Source organism: Eriocheir sinensis, chromosome 32 (assembly GCF_024679095.1).
Source record: "Eriocheir sinensis breed Jianghai 21 chromosome 32, ASM2467909v1, whole genome shotgun sequence".
Taxonomy (NCBI): domain Eukaryota; kingdom Metazoa; phylum Arthropoda; class Malacostraca; order Decapoda; family Varunidae; genus Eriocheir; species Eriocheir sinensis.
Window position 1 is genome coordinate 4,947,228 of NC_066540.1, and position 16,906 is coordinate 4,964,133.

Sequence of the window (16,906 nt, forward strand, 5' to 3'; positions counted from 1 at the left end):
ATAAGTGGACCCTGTCCTATGACCCTTAGTTCACCATCAGAATCCCTAAACAATAATTACCTCAAGTAACTTTCTTAAAGTCGTGTTACCTATATTACTTGGACAGGTGATGATCCTGTGTGCGATAATGGTGCTTTATAAGACTGGGTGAATAAACTACTAATTTTACTCTGTGGTTTAAATGATCCATAATTAATTCTACTTTGAGGTATAATGAACCTACATAATTTATTAAAAGAGTGCCCATGAACGGCACGACAAAATGGTGGCAGCGGTGGGATGATTTACTTTGATGGTGTGAACAACAGGCTCGGGACGGGCTTCACTTGTTGAGAGTTGGTGTCAGTAGAAGTGAAATTAAATTGTCAACATGCCTGGAGATAAGGTAAAACTTGAGTCCTCGGGGGCAACAGGAGGACCCCAAGAGCCAGAAGTGAGGATGGTAGAGTTTGAGAACAAGTTGAAAGAGCTGGGGGATATTATTATTGCACAGGGGGAAATTCTCAGCCAACTAGGTAATGAGACCCTTGTCAAGACAGAAGTAGGAACCTCACCTCCACCCAAAACTATTTCTACTAAGCCCAGGGACATACCCATCCTGCAGTTACATGAACTGGATGATTTAGAGGCTGCAGGGAAACTCAGTCTCTTCTTTGACCTTGTTGAACAATGTACCACCGAGGATGGGGATAGAATGAAGGTGGCTAAAACAAGAGTTAGTTCAGATCTTGCCATGCTCATTCATAATCAGCAGGGGAAAAATAGTTGCCAGTCTTGGGAGGATCTGAAACAGTTCCTACAAACCCAGTTTGCTGCTGAGGTGACTCTTGATAGGGCCTGGCAGCATTTTGAGAGCCATCAGTATGACTGGGCTCTCAACCCACAAGGGTTTGTGAATACTCTAATGTACAAATATGCTGTTATCGAAAGTAAGTTCCCCAGTGACACCCTCCCTAACAAAGAAAAGGCCATAAAAAGAAAATTGTGGAGTGGATTGCCAACAGAGGCAAAAGGAAGGGTAGAAGGCTTTTTGGATGAGAGTTACCCCCTCAATAAGTTTGTTGACCGAGTGGAGCATGAGAGACAGCTCATAATTGCAAAGCATGTCCCTACAATAGGTAGAGTTGAGAAGGAGCAACCTGCCTCAGAAGCCACTAACCCGAAATCTGAGTCAAAGAGTGAGCTCCAGGAGCTTAAAAACCAACTTGATTCACTCTCAAAGAAGCTTGAGCGCCTCACCCCGGGAAGACAGCGGTATTGCTCCTACTGCCGCAGTAATTCCCACGACCAGCGTGAATGTACATGCAGCCCACCACCAGGTCATTGTTTTGATTGTCTACGAAAGTACTGTAGACGCGGGCACCCAAATTGTCCAGTTAAGAAGCCCTAATCTAACTCACACTGACTAGGATCCATAAGAAATACTTCCCCAATAATATCCATCGCAGTAAATGGGAGAATCGTGCAGGCTTTAGTTGACACAGGCAGTGGCCACACGCTGGTAAAGAAATCAGTATGAGAGAGACCAGGTGGGGAGATCAATACCAGGAAAGAAACACCAAACCTAGCTGGAGTGACTGGCACCCCTCTACGTATTGTGGGAATGGCCTGGCTCAAGATAGCGGTTGGAGAAGAAAAAATTTATAAACAGTGGTTCCCAGTAGTGCCAGACAGCTACTTAGATTCAGATGTTTTGTTGGGCTGTGACGTTTTAGGACAGGCCAGCCTCACCTGGAATCAGTCAAACCGCCTTATGCTGTGGGGAAATGCCACCTATCCTGTGTCCAGAGTAACAAAGAAACCAGGCAAGGTGGAAAGAGTACAGAGCCTTGCTGCCAGGGAAAATCAAAGGGTTAAAACACCTAACCAGCTCAGAGTGAGGGAAAGGCTTGTCATTCCTCCTTATCAGTCCCACTTGTACCCATTAGAGGTGAAGGCTGCTAAAGGGCAGACCATCATGGTTTACCCTCGTCATGGTATTAGTAATCTGAATTACCCTTACATTAGCACAGTTAATGAGGAGAATAAGATAATATGCCTTATAGAGAACAAGGGTAGAAGTAACAGAGTACTCAAAGTTGGGACACTTTTGGGGACATATGAACAAGTAACCCCAGACAGCAGTAACGTGAAATCCACCACAGTCATCCACAACGATTTACTCCCACATTCAGATCAGCCGCGTAGGAGTGGGGACAGGCGTGACAAACTTAGGGCTCTGTTAGAAAAGCAAGATTGGAATCATTTATCAAAAAAGCAACAGCAACTTCTGGCAGAGGTGTTCCAGGAGCATCACCTAACATTCATATTGGACAAAAATGAGTTGGGATGCATTCAATCTCCCCCAGTTAACATTGGTATTAGTGATCCAACGCCTGTTAGGAAACCAGCCTACCGTTACCCGGAAAAGGCAAAAGAGATAATAGCAGACCTCCTACAAGATATGGAAGCTAGGGACATTATAGAACCTTCAACGGCAGCTTGGCTAAGCCCTATTGTCCTTGTTACCAAGCCAGATGGCAGTAAATGCATGTGTCTTGATTATAGAGAAGTGAACAGCCACCTCACCACTGACATTTATCCTCTCCCCAGACTGGAAGAGTTGGTGGAAACTGCATCAGGAAACAAGTACTATGCCACATTAGACCTGAAAGATGCTTACTTCCAGGTGATGCTGGACGAGGAGAGCAGAGACGTTACCACCTTCAGTGAGGGTGTGTCTTTGTACAGGTTCAAAAGGTTGCCTTTCGGCTTAAATTGCAGTCCAGCTATATTTTCCTGTCAGATGGCCACAATATTGTCTCCCCTTATTAAACAAGGCTGGATAAGGAACTATTTGGATGATGTTATTCTTTGGGCTCCTGATTTTGACACTAGTTAAGAGGCTGGACACCCTTTTCAAGTGTTTCACCCAGAGTGGAGTCAAACTGAATCTTAGTAAATGTGCCTTTGGTCAGAGGCAAGTGAAATTCTTAGGTCACATTGTGTCTGAAGAGGGATGTCAGCCTGATCCATCAAATGTAGAGGCAATAAGAGACATGAAAGCCCCAACCAAGGTGAAAGAAGTCCGCCGTTTCCTTGGAATGTGTGGCTTCTAAAGGAAACATATTCCCAGATTTGCCAAAATTGCAACTCCTCTCACCAACCTTACTAAAAATAATGTAGCATTTGTGTGGACAGAGAAGTGTCAGGAAGCTTTTGAGAAATTGAAACAGTGCCTTACACAAGCACCAATCCTAGTAAGAGCAGACATCTCTCAGCCATTTGTTGTAACAACTGATGCCAGTAAAACACATGTGGGTGGTGTACTAAGTCCAGTGCAGCCTGACGGGACAAACAAGGCTATAGTGTACTTCTCAAAGAAGCTGAAGCCAACAGAGGTTAGGTATTCAGCTACAGATAAAGAGGCACTAGCAGTGGTCCTAACATGTAGGAACTTCCATCATTACCTATGGGGAGCAAAGTTTACCATCTTTACAGACCACCAGCCCCTCACTAGTATATTTAAGAAAAAGACTAAGTCCCACTGAATGAACCATTGGATCCTGGAGATGAGGGAATATAACTATATAGTACACTATGTTCAGGGCAAGGATAATCATGTTGCTGATAGCCTTTCACGGCCAGTGAGGATGATACAGAGGCCTCAAGAACCAATATGGTTGGGTAAGAGCAAGGAGGAAATGAGGGCACTGCAGTTAGAGGAAGATAAATGGAAGGAAATGATTGAGTACCTTGAGGGTGGTAGAATTCCACGCAAAAGGTTTCCTCGTTGCACCCTGAACCAGTTCTCTTTGTGGGATAATATCTTATACTATACAGTGACCAGGAAGGACGGCAGTGAACAATTTTGTCTTGTTGTCCCTGAGTCCTAAAAGCAGAGTGCACTCCATCATGCACATGTCCAGTCAGGTCACTTAGGTCAAAAGAAAACCCTCACTACTGCAGAGTCTCTATTTTTCTGGTGTACTATGAAGACTGATGTATGTAATTATGTTAAAACCTGTTCCACTTGTCAACAACTGAAACATTCTGCAGGCTTACAGCAGCAGTGGCAAGAAATGCCAGCAGTAGATAAGCCTCTTGAAAGAGTCAGTATGGATGTAGTTGATATGGTAGCAGGTACACAAGGCTTTAGGTATGTATTGACTGTATTAGATCACTACAGTAGGTACACTAAATTGTTTCCCCTGAAGACTAAGGCCACAGAGGGAGTATGTGAAGCTTTCTCGAGTTATATTGCAGACTTTGGAGCTCCTAAGGCTGTCCTGGTGGATAATGGTGGCGAGTTCAGTTCGGCCTCCTTCCAAAACCTCTGCCGCACTAACCATATCACCCTGTCCCACACCACCCCATACCATCCCCAAGGAAACAGCATCAGCGAGCGCTACCACCGACGCTCAAGTCTGTGTTGGCCACCCTATGTCAAGGACACCCTCTTCGGTGGCCAAGGTTGCTCCCAGCATGCCAGAAGGTACTGAACATGGCAGTGCACACCACTACGGGTGAGCAGCCGTACTTTGCCTTCTTCTCGCGTCGTCCGCCACGCCAGGTGGGTGTTCGTCTCCCAGAAATTGAAGGTACAGAGGAGGGTATAGCAGAAGCTCATGCTATCCTCAGGGAGACACACCAGAAAATGGCAAGGAAGTTTCGGGCAGTAGCTAACCGTGGGCGCAGAAACCAAAAGGTCAGTGTGCGTTCTCTGGTGTGGGTGAAAAGTGAGGGTAGCCTACCTGGTACTTGTAAGAAACTTAATCTGAAATGGTTGGGCCCTTACAGAGTGGTTGAAGTGATCAGGGATGGTTCTGCTTATGTACTTGAGAATGTTTTTGATGGACAAATACTGCATAGGGCTGCAGAGAAGGTGAAACCTTATTGTGGTAGTGAGGAGTGGATCACCGCTCCGAGAGAGGTAATAATCCCTGAAGAAAATTAACCTGAACCTTTACCGCCCTGAGTGCGTCGACCACCAAGGCGATATGTGGAGGAATGTTGTGTCCTTAGTTCATAAGCTTGTATCTGTATTAGCTCAGGATTTTTACAATGGTACTACAATGTATGTTTTTTTTAGGATTTTGGGTTGTACAAGGTGTTAGCCGGATATGGCGAGGGGGAGGGGTTGTTAATTGAGGGACACCTAGGCAGGATGGGTTAAGCTCCACCTCTCCCTTACCCTTCTGCTGGTATTACACATTCCAGCTTGGTGTGGCTGGTGTCTGTTCTTGGGGATGATTTGTAATTGGTTGGGAAGGGATGCAGTATAATGTGGATATTTAGCAGAGGGGGAACACCTCACTTGAGCTCAGGTTTTAAGTTGTGCCGGCGTGGATGCTAGTAGGCACGTATGACAGATCCCCGTGTGCAGGACCTGGTAGTATCTCTTCATGAGGCGTCAAGCAGGCTCTCAGTTATATACCTATGGGTGCATTTCCTGCTGCGGAAACAGATGAGTTGTGTGATTAGGAAGTATGTCTGGGGGTTGAACGATTGTTTCTTTTCTGGATTTTTTTGGGGGCGGATGTTGCGTGCTAAATAGGACCCCTTGGTGCCGTTTCCTGTCACTGAGAGAGGCGAGTTTGTCCCTGTTGTGGACGCTCATCCAACCTGTTACCCAAGAGGGATACTGGGACTGGCAGCTCAAGTCGAGGAGGGGAGTAGTAAGATCCGTAAGGGACGCTTTTAGCCGAGTCTAGGCACAGAAACTGTACTCACGCAGTGGGCGGAGGCAGTATTTGGAGTACATCCTGTAGGAGCAGATGTTGTTAATGACTCCTGTTTGTGGAAGTTTTCACGTCTTTTGTGTTTACCTGCCTACCCTAGATGATATGAATATTGAATACTATGTTGTATTGCAGTTGTTGCTAGCCTTGTACTCCCATGGTAGGTGTGGCACCAATCTCCTGTACTTAGTATTATTTCTTATGGCTATGTTCTGGATTTACTTATGGGAAAAAATACCAAATTGAAGGGGAAGGTCGTGTAATGGCCCGAAATGTACTACAATTGTAATGGTATTTTTCCCCATGTAAATAGAGTTAACCTGGGGTGTTTGCGCAACCAGTTATATATGTATGTGGGTTTCTCATGAGAGAGAGAGAGAGAGAGAGAGAGAGAGAGAGAGAGAGAGAGAGAGAGAGAGAGAGAGAGAGAGAGAGAGAGAGAGAGAGAGAGAGAGAGAGAGAGAGGAAAGAAGGAAGTACACAAAAGAAGGAGAAAAAAATGAAAAATATGAGAGGAGAGAGAGAGAAAGAAGTTTGAGAGAGAAGGGAGAGAGCGAGAGGGAAGAGATGAGGGTTGAAACAAAGAGGCCTATTGTGCTCCCATATCTCCCCTACAATCTGTAGTGTCAACAAAATTCAGAGGTGTCAGGGGTCAAAACAGGGTATCGTTGCCAAAAGCGGTCAATCTGCCTTCTTTTAATTATTGCGGGAGAACGGTAAATATTTATAATGGAAATAAAATACCAGTGACCTTATATTGATATTGGAGGCCTACCAAGGAAATCTCAGGTCTCAAGCAGGCCTAACCTGCGGTCAGTTTGTCACTCCGTGACGTCACACCAAGGCATTTTGGGGCCGAGACTAACGCCCCTTCCTCGCACTAGGTTGTGGGAGCGAGCTCATTCTCACGAGCGACATCGCCCCTTTCAGGTGAGGAAAGAGCTGTTCACGGTGTTCAACTCACTTTGGCTATAATACTATAACTGAGACTGGATTATCATGAGCGACATCACCCCTTTCAGGTGAGGAAAGAGCTGTTCACGGTGTTCAACTCACTTTGGCTATAATACTATAACTGAGACTGGATTATCACGAGCGACATCGCCCCTTTCAGGTGAGGAAAGAACTGTTCACGGTGTTCAACTCACTTTGGCTATAATACTATAACTGAGACTGGATTATCACGAGCGACATCGCCCCTTTCAGGTGAGGAAAGAGCTGTTCACGGTGTTCAACTCACTTTGGCTATAATACTATAACTGAGACTGGATTATCATGAGCAACATCGCCCCTTTCAGGTGAGGAAAGAGCTGTTCACGGTGTTCAACTCACTTTGGCTATAATACTATAACTGAGGCTGGATTATCACGAGCGACATCGCCCCTTTCAGGTGCGCCAAAGGCAAGCCTGACAGATGGGAAGCTGGGCGTCGTCCAGACCAAGGCCAACATGCAGCAGTAAACACTTTTGAAGCTGCGTTGTGGGGGACTGCCTGTGGCAGGGTGTGTGAAGAGAGGAAGGAAGGAGAAGGCCAAAAGGGTGGTATGTGTGTCGTTCTCAGGGGTAACAATGGATAAGCGCAAACACTCACTAGTTTTAGTTAGGACTTAATTAAGGTGTGGAATGGTGGAGTCTGTGTTTCCCCGTGTGAGTGGAAACAGTTATTATGTTGGTGCTACTTATTGCCATGTGTGCATGTTAGTTTAAGGTGTTACTGTTAACCTGTATTCATGGTATTTACAAGTGTAATTAGTGATGTAAGATACGTAAGCTAACCTCTAATAAGTGGACCCTGTCCTATGACCCTTAGTTCACCATCAGAATCCCTAAACAATAATTACCTCAAGTAACTTTCTTAAAGTCGTGTTACCTATATTACTTGGACAGGTGATGATCCTGTGTGCGATAATGGTGCTTTATAAGACTGGGTGAATAAACTATTATTTTTACTCTGTGGCTTAAATGATCAATAATTAATTCTACTTTGAGGTATAATGAACCTACATAATTAATTAAAAGAGTGCCCATGAACGGCACGACACCAGCTCTGAGAATCCTACTTTACTCTCAGAGAGCACCAAACTCCCCTACTTCCCCTGCTAATCTTTTTTTCCAATTCTTTAAACGTCTCCTCCTCCTTTTCTTCTTCGTTTTCCTTAATAGGCTCAATGCTCCTCCCTCCCCGTTCATTCACCACCACTCTCTCCTTCAACCTTTTTCTCTCTCTCTCTCTCTGTAAGAACACCACACATTCTGTGCATGTTTATATCTATAATAAAACTCATTTTCAAAGATTCCGCAAATTAAAATAATGAAAAATGGATCAGCTTGTGGAAAGGAAAAACTTAACAATCAGTGCGTATAGAGGATATGAAAGCCGCTCAAAGAATCCATCATAAACTGGTTAATTAGTTATAATTACTTGACGCTTCCTGCCTACTATTGTTTGCATACTTCCCATGGTCCTCCCTAATCCTCTCTTCTTCCTCATTCCTCCTCCTCTCCTGGCAGGTGTGATCTCTCTCTCTCTCTCTCTCTCTCTCTCTCTCTCTCTCTCTCTCTCTCTCTCTCTCTCTCTCTCTCTTTTTCTCGTGTTTGTGGCTGAGTGTGTTTGTTTGTTTGTGTGTTAGTTTGTTCGTTTGTGTGTGTGTGTGTGTGTGTGTATGTATGAATAAGAGAGAGAGAGAGAGAGAGAGAGAGAGAGAGAGAGAGAGAGAGAGACAATTACATAGATGACCAAACCACACAGGCCCTAAGGCTCAAACTAGGTGGTCTGTCCTAAACCTAAGAGACAGTTGTTGTGCGGCCACCATGGCGTTGAAACTGACCTAGTGAACATTTAGATGGAGGAGATAACGGTCAAGATTATTCTTAAACGATGCAATCGAGTTACACTGCACCAGTGATGGTGGTAATCTGTTCCAATCTCGAACGACAGCATTAGTGAAGAAGAATTTTGTGCAATCTGAATGAACTCGTCTACATTTGAGTTAAGCGCCATTATTTTTCGTTCGCGTCGAATCATCCATCACAAACAGCTTGGTCAGATCCACGTTGGTAAAACAGTTAAGTATTTTAAAGCACTCGATTGGTTTTCCTCTGAGGCGGCGTTTTTCAGGAGAAAACAGGTTTAGATGTGACAGCCTTTCCTCGTAGGGTTTGTTTCATAATGAAGGAATCATCTTGGTTGCTCTACGCTGAACACCTTCTAATTTAGCAATGTCTTTTGCATGGTGGGGAGACCAAAACTGCACGGCATACTCCAAATGAGGTCTGACGAAACTATTATACAAAGGTAGTATAACATCTTTATTCTTGAATGAAAAATTTATCTTAACCAAACCTATCAAACTGTTTGCTTTTTTAACGGACTTGTTGCACTGCTGTGAAAACTTGAGGTTAGACGCGACTGTGACGCCAAGATCTTTGACCGAGTGAACGCCTTTAACTTTAACGTTGCATATTTCATAGTCCTTCTTTATATTTCTAGATCCAACCTGCAGAATCTGGCACTTGTTTATATTAAAAGGCATCTCTCATTTTACTGACCAATCTTATATTTTACGCAAATCTTCTTGTAGGCTCCGCCTGTCACATTCCATAAGTACCGCATTGCCGATTTTTGTGTCATCTGCAAACTTCCTAATGAAATAATTGAGACCAAGGTCAATGTCATTGATGTAAATGATGAAGAGAACAGGTCCCAGGACAGAGCCTTGGGGGACACCACTAGTGACTGGCATCCACTCAGAGGTCACTCCATTTATTACAACTCTTTGCTTTCTATTGCTTAATTAGCCAGTGCTTGATCCATTCGTGAAGCTTACCCCCGATACCTATTTCCTTGATTTTATGAAGCAACTTGTAGTGTGGGACTTTATCATATGCCTTCTGGAAGTCCAAATAAATAATTTCAAGTGATTTAGAAACATCATAGACTGCAAAAAGCTCGTTATAGAACGTTAATAGATTCGACAAACAAGATCTGTTGTTACGGAAACCATGTTGCGAGTCCAGGATTAGTGAATTACACTCTAGGTAGTGAACTACTTTATCTCGAATAATTGTCTTAAATAACCTACCAATAACTGAAGTTAAGCTGATTGGCCTGTAATTATCCGGTAATTTTCGGTCACCTTTTTTGAAAATGGGTGTTACGTTAGCCATTTTCCAATCACTAGGAACGATACCATGGTGCAAAGACATATTAAACAGCATTGTTAAAGGTCTGAGTATCTCTCTTGTTATTTCTTTAAGTAATTTTGGATACATTTTATCAGGTTCTGGACTTTTGTTAGTTTTAAGTAACCGCAGCACTTTGAGAACCTCATCTGTACTGATTTCAAAGTCAGGGAGGGTATGACTGGGATTTTCAATCATGTTAGGAACAGCAGCAGTATCAGAAGAATTACTATTAAAAACCGAGGCGAAATAAGAATTTAACGTGTTCGCTATGAGTTGGCTGTCTGTCATGATATTGCCCGAATTATCAGTTAATGGGCCAATCCCACTTCGAATCTCTTTTGTTGTTTATATATCAAAAAAACTTTTAGGATCTGACTTGCAATTTACCGCAATGTTTACTTCGTACCTCCATTTCGCCTGTTTGATTAAACTTTTGACTTGTCGTCTTGCTTTGTAGTACCCTTTACTATTTTCAGTAGAGTTATCGGTTTTCTTTTGCCTATATAACAAGTTCCTCTTTTGGAGAGCAAGTTTAATTTCATTATTAAACCACGGAGGATTTTTAACTTTACGGCGTTTTTCACAAGATTGCACAGATTTTTTTTTTTTCAGTTAGTAATCGAGCTTTAAAGTCTTGCCAAGATTCTTTGACGTTGATGTTGGATACTAATTGAAAGTTCATTAATGACTGTCTTATTCTTTCAAAATCCGCTCTTTTAAAATTGGGAACCAATACCTTATTCTTTGCAATCCTTGTTTGAGCTCTTATGTCGAGACGCACCAGTCTATGATCGCATGATCCGAGGTGTTCGCCAATGCTAACATTGTCAACTAAGTTCTCTTGGGTTACTAATACAAGATCAAGAACATTATTATTGCGTGTTGGTTCACTAACCATTTGGCAAAGGCAGTTATTTTCAATGAAGTTTAACATCCTGTGCAATTCACCCTCAGATCCCATGAGTGTCTGCCAGTCTATATGCGGCAGATTAAAATCGCCCAAAATCAACTCATCACTGATGTTTCAGAGTTCTTTGCAAAACATTATACATTATTTCACCATCCTCGCGTGATTGGCCTGGAGGCCTATAAGTGACGGATATGTTGATTTTCGATTGATTGGTATTTGTAATCACGCTCAAGTGTTCTACGGTACTGTCCTCTGGTGTTTTATCAACGGGCTGTAAACTACTTTTGACATAAAGAGCCACTCCTCCACCTCTACGATTAACTCGGTCTTCACTGAAAAATATAAAATTATCTATATTATATTAAGAAATTAAGCTATTATTAGCGGAGTCAATAAACGTTTCAGTTATGGCAATTACATCAAAGTCTTCTGTTTTAGTTAGGCACTGCAATTCATCGATGTTATTTCTTTAAGCTTCAAGCATTAAAGCTAAGAACCCTTAAATTGTCTTTTGTTATAACTCGAGAAACAGAGTTGTTAGTTGTTTTACGATTTAGTGAAGTGGTGGCCGCATGACAACTGTCTATATTTAAGTGGACGGGGTGTGAACGCGCGACTCGTTTTTTGCTCTAAAGTCTCGAACAGTGCCGTGAAGCAGCCTCCCAAATGTTGCCACTCCAACTGCAGACAAATGGAGTCCTTCTTTCTGAAATAGACTCCTCATGCCATAAAATTGATCCCAAAAGCTTACGTAGCCGGCGTCCATTTCCCTGAAAAGAGTTGAAGTCTGTTATTTAGACTAAAGGCCCTACTGTAAAAGACCAAAGCAGCCAACATTCTGGGGAGAACACATGAAATGAGAACATTATTTGATTTCACCTTGTACTGCTGGATAAGTCTACGATACTTCTCCAGCAGTTCCTCAGACCGGACACTGCAGACATCATTGGTATCTGTGTGAATAACAAACAGTGAATCATTAGTAGCCTGGGGGAAGATCTCAGGTGCAGCTGTTACATCGTCGATCCCAGCACCAGGATAGCAATAGTTCCGTCTTCGACAAGGAACTCTGCAGCAGAACTCAACAACCTGCTGGCGAATCATGGAGTCGCCCACCAGGAAGGTGCTTTCCTGCTCGTCCTCCTCCTCCAGAATGGCAAACCTGTTGAAGCAATGAACAGGATAAATTGCTTGTCTGGCTGGTTTGGCTCCTCCATTCACGACGTTGAAGCCATCATGGGCAGTGCCACTACCACCCTCCCGCTGCGTGGTGTCGTCCGCTGGTGTCGACAGTACTGCTGAAGGCAAGGGGGCGATGGGAGAAGTGTAGTGCAGCAACGGCCAGATGAGCGAGGCTCCCATAACCCATTAAGCGAATGGGGTACCTCTTTGGCTGACTCGGTAAGGAGTGGCTCTCCCATCACACTGGTCGCAGGTTCAATCCCAGGCAGCCAGGGAATGCCCTCTCCTTAATTGTTGTGATTAATTTCTTGTGTTTCGATACGCGTAGAGGACGTATCAGACCGAGAGAGTAATAGAAAAAGAGAACAGAAAATCTCTTCATGACATAAGGGTTAGGCACCACAGCAACGTTAGCCTGGATGAATTCCTACAGGGAGGCAACAGTGCGAGAAAGCTCTATTATTTTATTTTGACCTGCTTCCATTTTCTCTTCTTGCTCCTTCAGTCTTGTCTCGAGATGCTGCCTGGTGAGACACAGTTGACAAAGAACAGAATGCCCTGTAAAAAAGTGAGCTGAGAAACTCCCGCAACAAGTACTGCACTTCTTTTGCGCCATCTTTACCTTCTATTCCTTATCCATCACTACTCATTTTCTCCTTTCCCCTACACATCTACACACCCACAGCCTACCACCATCAGCCCTGTGTCTCCTGAAGGTGTGTAGGCAGCAAAATAAACTTGATAAGTGGTAACTCACCAGGTCGGGCAGCTGCATTTTGAATGGACGCTGTTTGTTGACACTTGATTTGCGTGAGTTTGAAGAATTGAAGGAGCGTGGCGATAGGAGGGGCTTGCTGCTCCGAAGAACCCTCATATTTTTCTGTGATAAATAAAGGTTTTCCAACATTAATATCTTATAAACATCATCAAAGTAGACATAAAACAGAAGAAATAAATAAGATACAGTATAAGGAGAGGGAGATATATTCACATAAAAATCATATAAATACATTGACAGTCGTAACAGTATTAATATACTGTTATATAAATTGTTTCTCTCTCTTCATCATCATTTCATCGACAGCAGAAGTTTCCAACTTTCTCTATCCAGACACTCCCTCCTTGCCTTCTCAAAGATCTTTCCCCCCTCTCCCTAACACTCTTGCACTCTATCCATCCATTTCACTGAAGGTCGTCCTCTAGCATTCCCTCCCTCTATCTCACTCACATACACCCTTCTGGTCATCTTACTTTCCTCCATGTGGCCAAACCACTTTAAAGTCAGTCGCTTCACTTCTTCCACCACTCCACACTTCTTCCCTTCACCCCTGTGACACATTCCAAAACGTTCGTACACACTTTCATTACTCATTCTCTCCATTCTACTCACACCACAAGCACTCCTCAAATAACTCATTTCCACTGCACCCAGCAAACATCGAAAGTCCAGACCGATACCAGCACATAACGGAACTATGGCATAAAGGATTTTGTTTATCGGGCCAATATACAGTACCCTCTTGAGTTTCATGCTATCCGAGTTTCTCGATCCACGAGTTTCGCGGTTAGTCCTAAATTCTTACCATCCCGAGTTTCGCGCATTATCACCCCGAGTTTCGCGCTGCTTTGACATGTACAGGTCACGTCTACTTACCACCATCGGCATCACGCACGTTACCTTTAAAGGTAGTATCACAATGGACGTTTTCCTCCAAACATTGTGGCTATGGAGAGAGAGAGAGAGAGAGAGAGAGAGAGAGAGAGAGAGAGAGAGAGAGAGAGAGAGAGAGAGAGAGAGAGAGAGAGAGAGAGAGAGAGAGAGAGAGAGAGAGAGAGAGAGAGAGAGAGAGAGAGAGAGAGAGAGAGAGAGAGAGAGAGAGAGAGAGAGAGAGAGAGAGAGAGAGAGAGAGAGAGAGAGAGAGAGAGAGAGAGAGAGAGAGAGAGAGAGAGAGAGAGAGAGAGAGAGAGAGAGAGAGAGAGAGAGAGAGAGAGAGAGAGAGAGAGAGAGAGAGAGAGAGAGAGAGAGAGAGAGAGAGAGAGAGAGAGAGAGAGAGAGAGAGAGAGAGAGAGAGAGAGAGAGAGAGAGAGAGAGAGAGAGAGAGAGAGAGAGAGAGAGAGAGAGAGAGAGAGAGAGAGAGAGAGAGAGAGAGAGAATACGGCAAGAGAGAACGGGTCGTTTTGAAGCCACAGTTGAAGGCAGCTGCCTTACGTACGATTGGCTGACAGTGCTGAAAATAAGCTTGTGATTCGCTGGGAGTCCAATGATGTCATCGCCGACGCTTACCCAATCAGCGGCTTCACTGCCTTAAGGCGGTGTCACAATGGTTGTTTTCGTCCAGCCGTTGGGGCTACGGGCAATGCCCGTACGCCCAACCAGGAGCGAGTTCACGGTTATCCGTAAGCTGGTGTCACAGAGGGCTTTTTCTTCCCACCGCTTTGGCGCCAGCTAGGGCAACCGGCAACTCCAACTTTTCCAGGTGTGCATCACACACGGCCAAGGTCGGGTGCCTGTATCCATATCCACAATGTAAATAAAGCACTTGCCCTGTATCAACATAGCGTCGTCTGCTAAAGTAAGGGCTGTCGCGGCTTGTGCTGCCATTAACCAAGTTATAAACTTGTTGCTGCTGTTAAAAATAAGAAAGAAACAGTTGTGGGTGTGGCGTGCCTGTGGTTCCTCCATGGCTGTTCTCATTGTCACCACTGCGCGTGCGTAGCCAACCCATCCATCTTGACTCAACCACATAAACATATGGATGGAATAACAACACACACACACACATAGCAGATGTTCTGACAAACAGAAACGACTTCACCATTTCTTGAGTGTGTTAGAACATATTTGGTGAGTGGCTCACATGAACCAAACCTGGCTCTTGGCAAGAAGAGAGCAGTTGTCTTTAACACTGCTCTCTTCTTGCCATTGGGTATGTTTGGTTTGTATGAACCACTCACCAAATAAGTTCTAACGCACTCTAGAAAATATCAAAGCCATTTTTGTTTGTGAGAAACATCTGCCATGGTTCATGATGAGTCTGGTGTGCGCGTGTGCGTGTGTGTGTGTGTGTGTGTGTCTCTGTTGTTACTCGATTCACGTGTTTATGTGGTGGGTTGGCCGCTCACGCGCAATGGTGACAATGAGAACTGGCACGGAGAAACCACAGGCACGCCACACCCACAACAGCTTCTTCCTTCCATTTAACTGCAGCAACAAGTCCATAACTTGGGTAATGGCAGCACAAGCCGCGACAGCCTTAACTTTAGTAGACGACGCCATGTCGATACAGGGCAAGTGCTTTGTTTACGTTGTGGATGTGGATATGGGCAACCGACCTTGGCCGGGTGTGACGTACACCCGGAAAAGTTGGATTTGCCGGTTGCCCAAACTGCCGCAAATGCGGTGGAAAGAAAAATGCCCAGTGTGACACCAGGTTAAGGACAACCGACAACTCGCTCCTGGATGGGCGCACGGGCGTTGCCAGTAGCCACAACGGGAAGAGGAAAATGGCCAGTGTGACACTGCCCCAAGGCAACAAGGCTGCTGACCGGGTGAGCTCCAGCGATGACGTCATTGAGCTCCCAGCAAATCACAAACATGTTTTCAGAGCTCAGCCAATCGTAAGGCTTCATCTGTGGCTTTAAAACAACCCATTCTCTCTTCCTGTTTTCTTCCTTTTTACAAGGTACGTATTTTGAGATAACAAGGAGGTAAAGGAGGAAAAAATGTGAGCTCCTGGGAGCAGCATGAGCCAATTATAATGGCACTATTATAAACAGTTGCCTGCGCCATGACGGGCTGGGGGCTGACCATCAGGCCCAGATGGATAGTCTACCGGTGCCATAGCCCACATGTAAGAAATAAATAAATAAATAAATAAAAAATAAAAACTCCACGGGTCAGAACAGATAAACGCTTTCTCAGTATTTTCAATACCTCGAGTTTCGCGATCCTTGAGTTTAGCGCTATACCTTCGGAACGAAGCGAGCGGGAAACTCGAGAGGGTACTGTAGAGGGGTTGCACTGACGTCACACCGCTTCGCTTTAGTTTTAGGAAAAAAACTGTCAGAGATTTTGTGAGGCATGAGCGATCAGCTGAGCCCCTGCCTCCTGATGATGGCTGGCCCGTGCCTCCCGTCTTCATGACACAATCTAAGTGAATATGCAAATAATCTGGACAGTGAGGCTAGGCTTCATTATATAACTATCCATTAGGCTGCCAAATGATGATGGACATACAGTATATACACTTATTATCAAACTTCAAGATATATTTCATGATAAGAACAATGAATATATGACTAATTTAACCCCGGGCATCCCCGGGGGGTGTTTAGTAAGAACATAAGAACATAAGGGGTTCGCAAAAAGCCCAATGACCTATACTTGGCAGCCCCTGTCTACCTACTGCGAGTGGCAGTGTAGCACCTATCAGTAACAGTAATAGATGGGCCACTAACACCCACACCCACACAGTAATAGATGGACACTAACACACAAAGTAAAGGATGGACACTAACACTCACACCCATATTGTAATAGATACACTAACACCCACACCTGTGGTGCCCTCGGCTCTCCTGCTTTTCATTTAAGGCACCACTGAGCATGTGGGGGTTCACAAGAAAACAAAACTAAAATCCATAATAAAAAAATAACCGCGAAACCAATTCGTGGTGTGGAATGGAGTCTAAGACAATCAAGAGAACGTTAAACTACTCTGACAACCCTACTCTCTCCTCGTGTCTTTGTTAATGAATAGGAAAAAAAAGAATTTTGGTAGTGTGTTAAGTATGACACGAAGGAGGAGGGAGTTAGGGCGACTCCTACAAGTGATTAACGTGGAATATGGGGTAGGGTAGGGAGGAAACAAGCAGTGTTACATTATATGGTCTTGGTTTATTAGGACAC

The 16,906-nt window shown here is 44.2% G+C and overlaps 1 protein-coding gene across 12 annotated transcripts in view; it reads right to left on the reverse strand.

Annotated features, from left to right (window-relative positions):
• The window catches only part of LOC127006077 (uncharacterized), a 115,903-nt gene that overhangs the window by 56,601 nt on the left and 42,396 nt on the right, over window positions 1-16,906 (reverse strand). For 9 of the 12 annotated variants that reach the window (XM_050875566.1, XM_050875565.1, XM_050875570.1 and 6 more), the window contains one exon: window positions 12,755-12,877. The exons of the other annotated variants lie outside the window; for them this stretch is intronic. In XM_050875566.1, coding sequence (XP_050731523.1) covers window positions 12,755-12,877 — 123 coding nt within the window. The remainder of the gene's footprint in view (window positions 1-12,754; window positions 12,878-16,906) is intronic. 12 annotated transcript variants of the gene reach the window in all.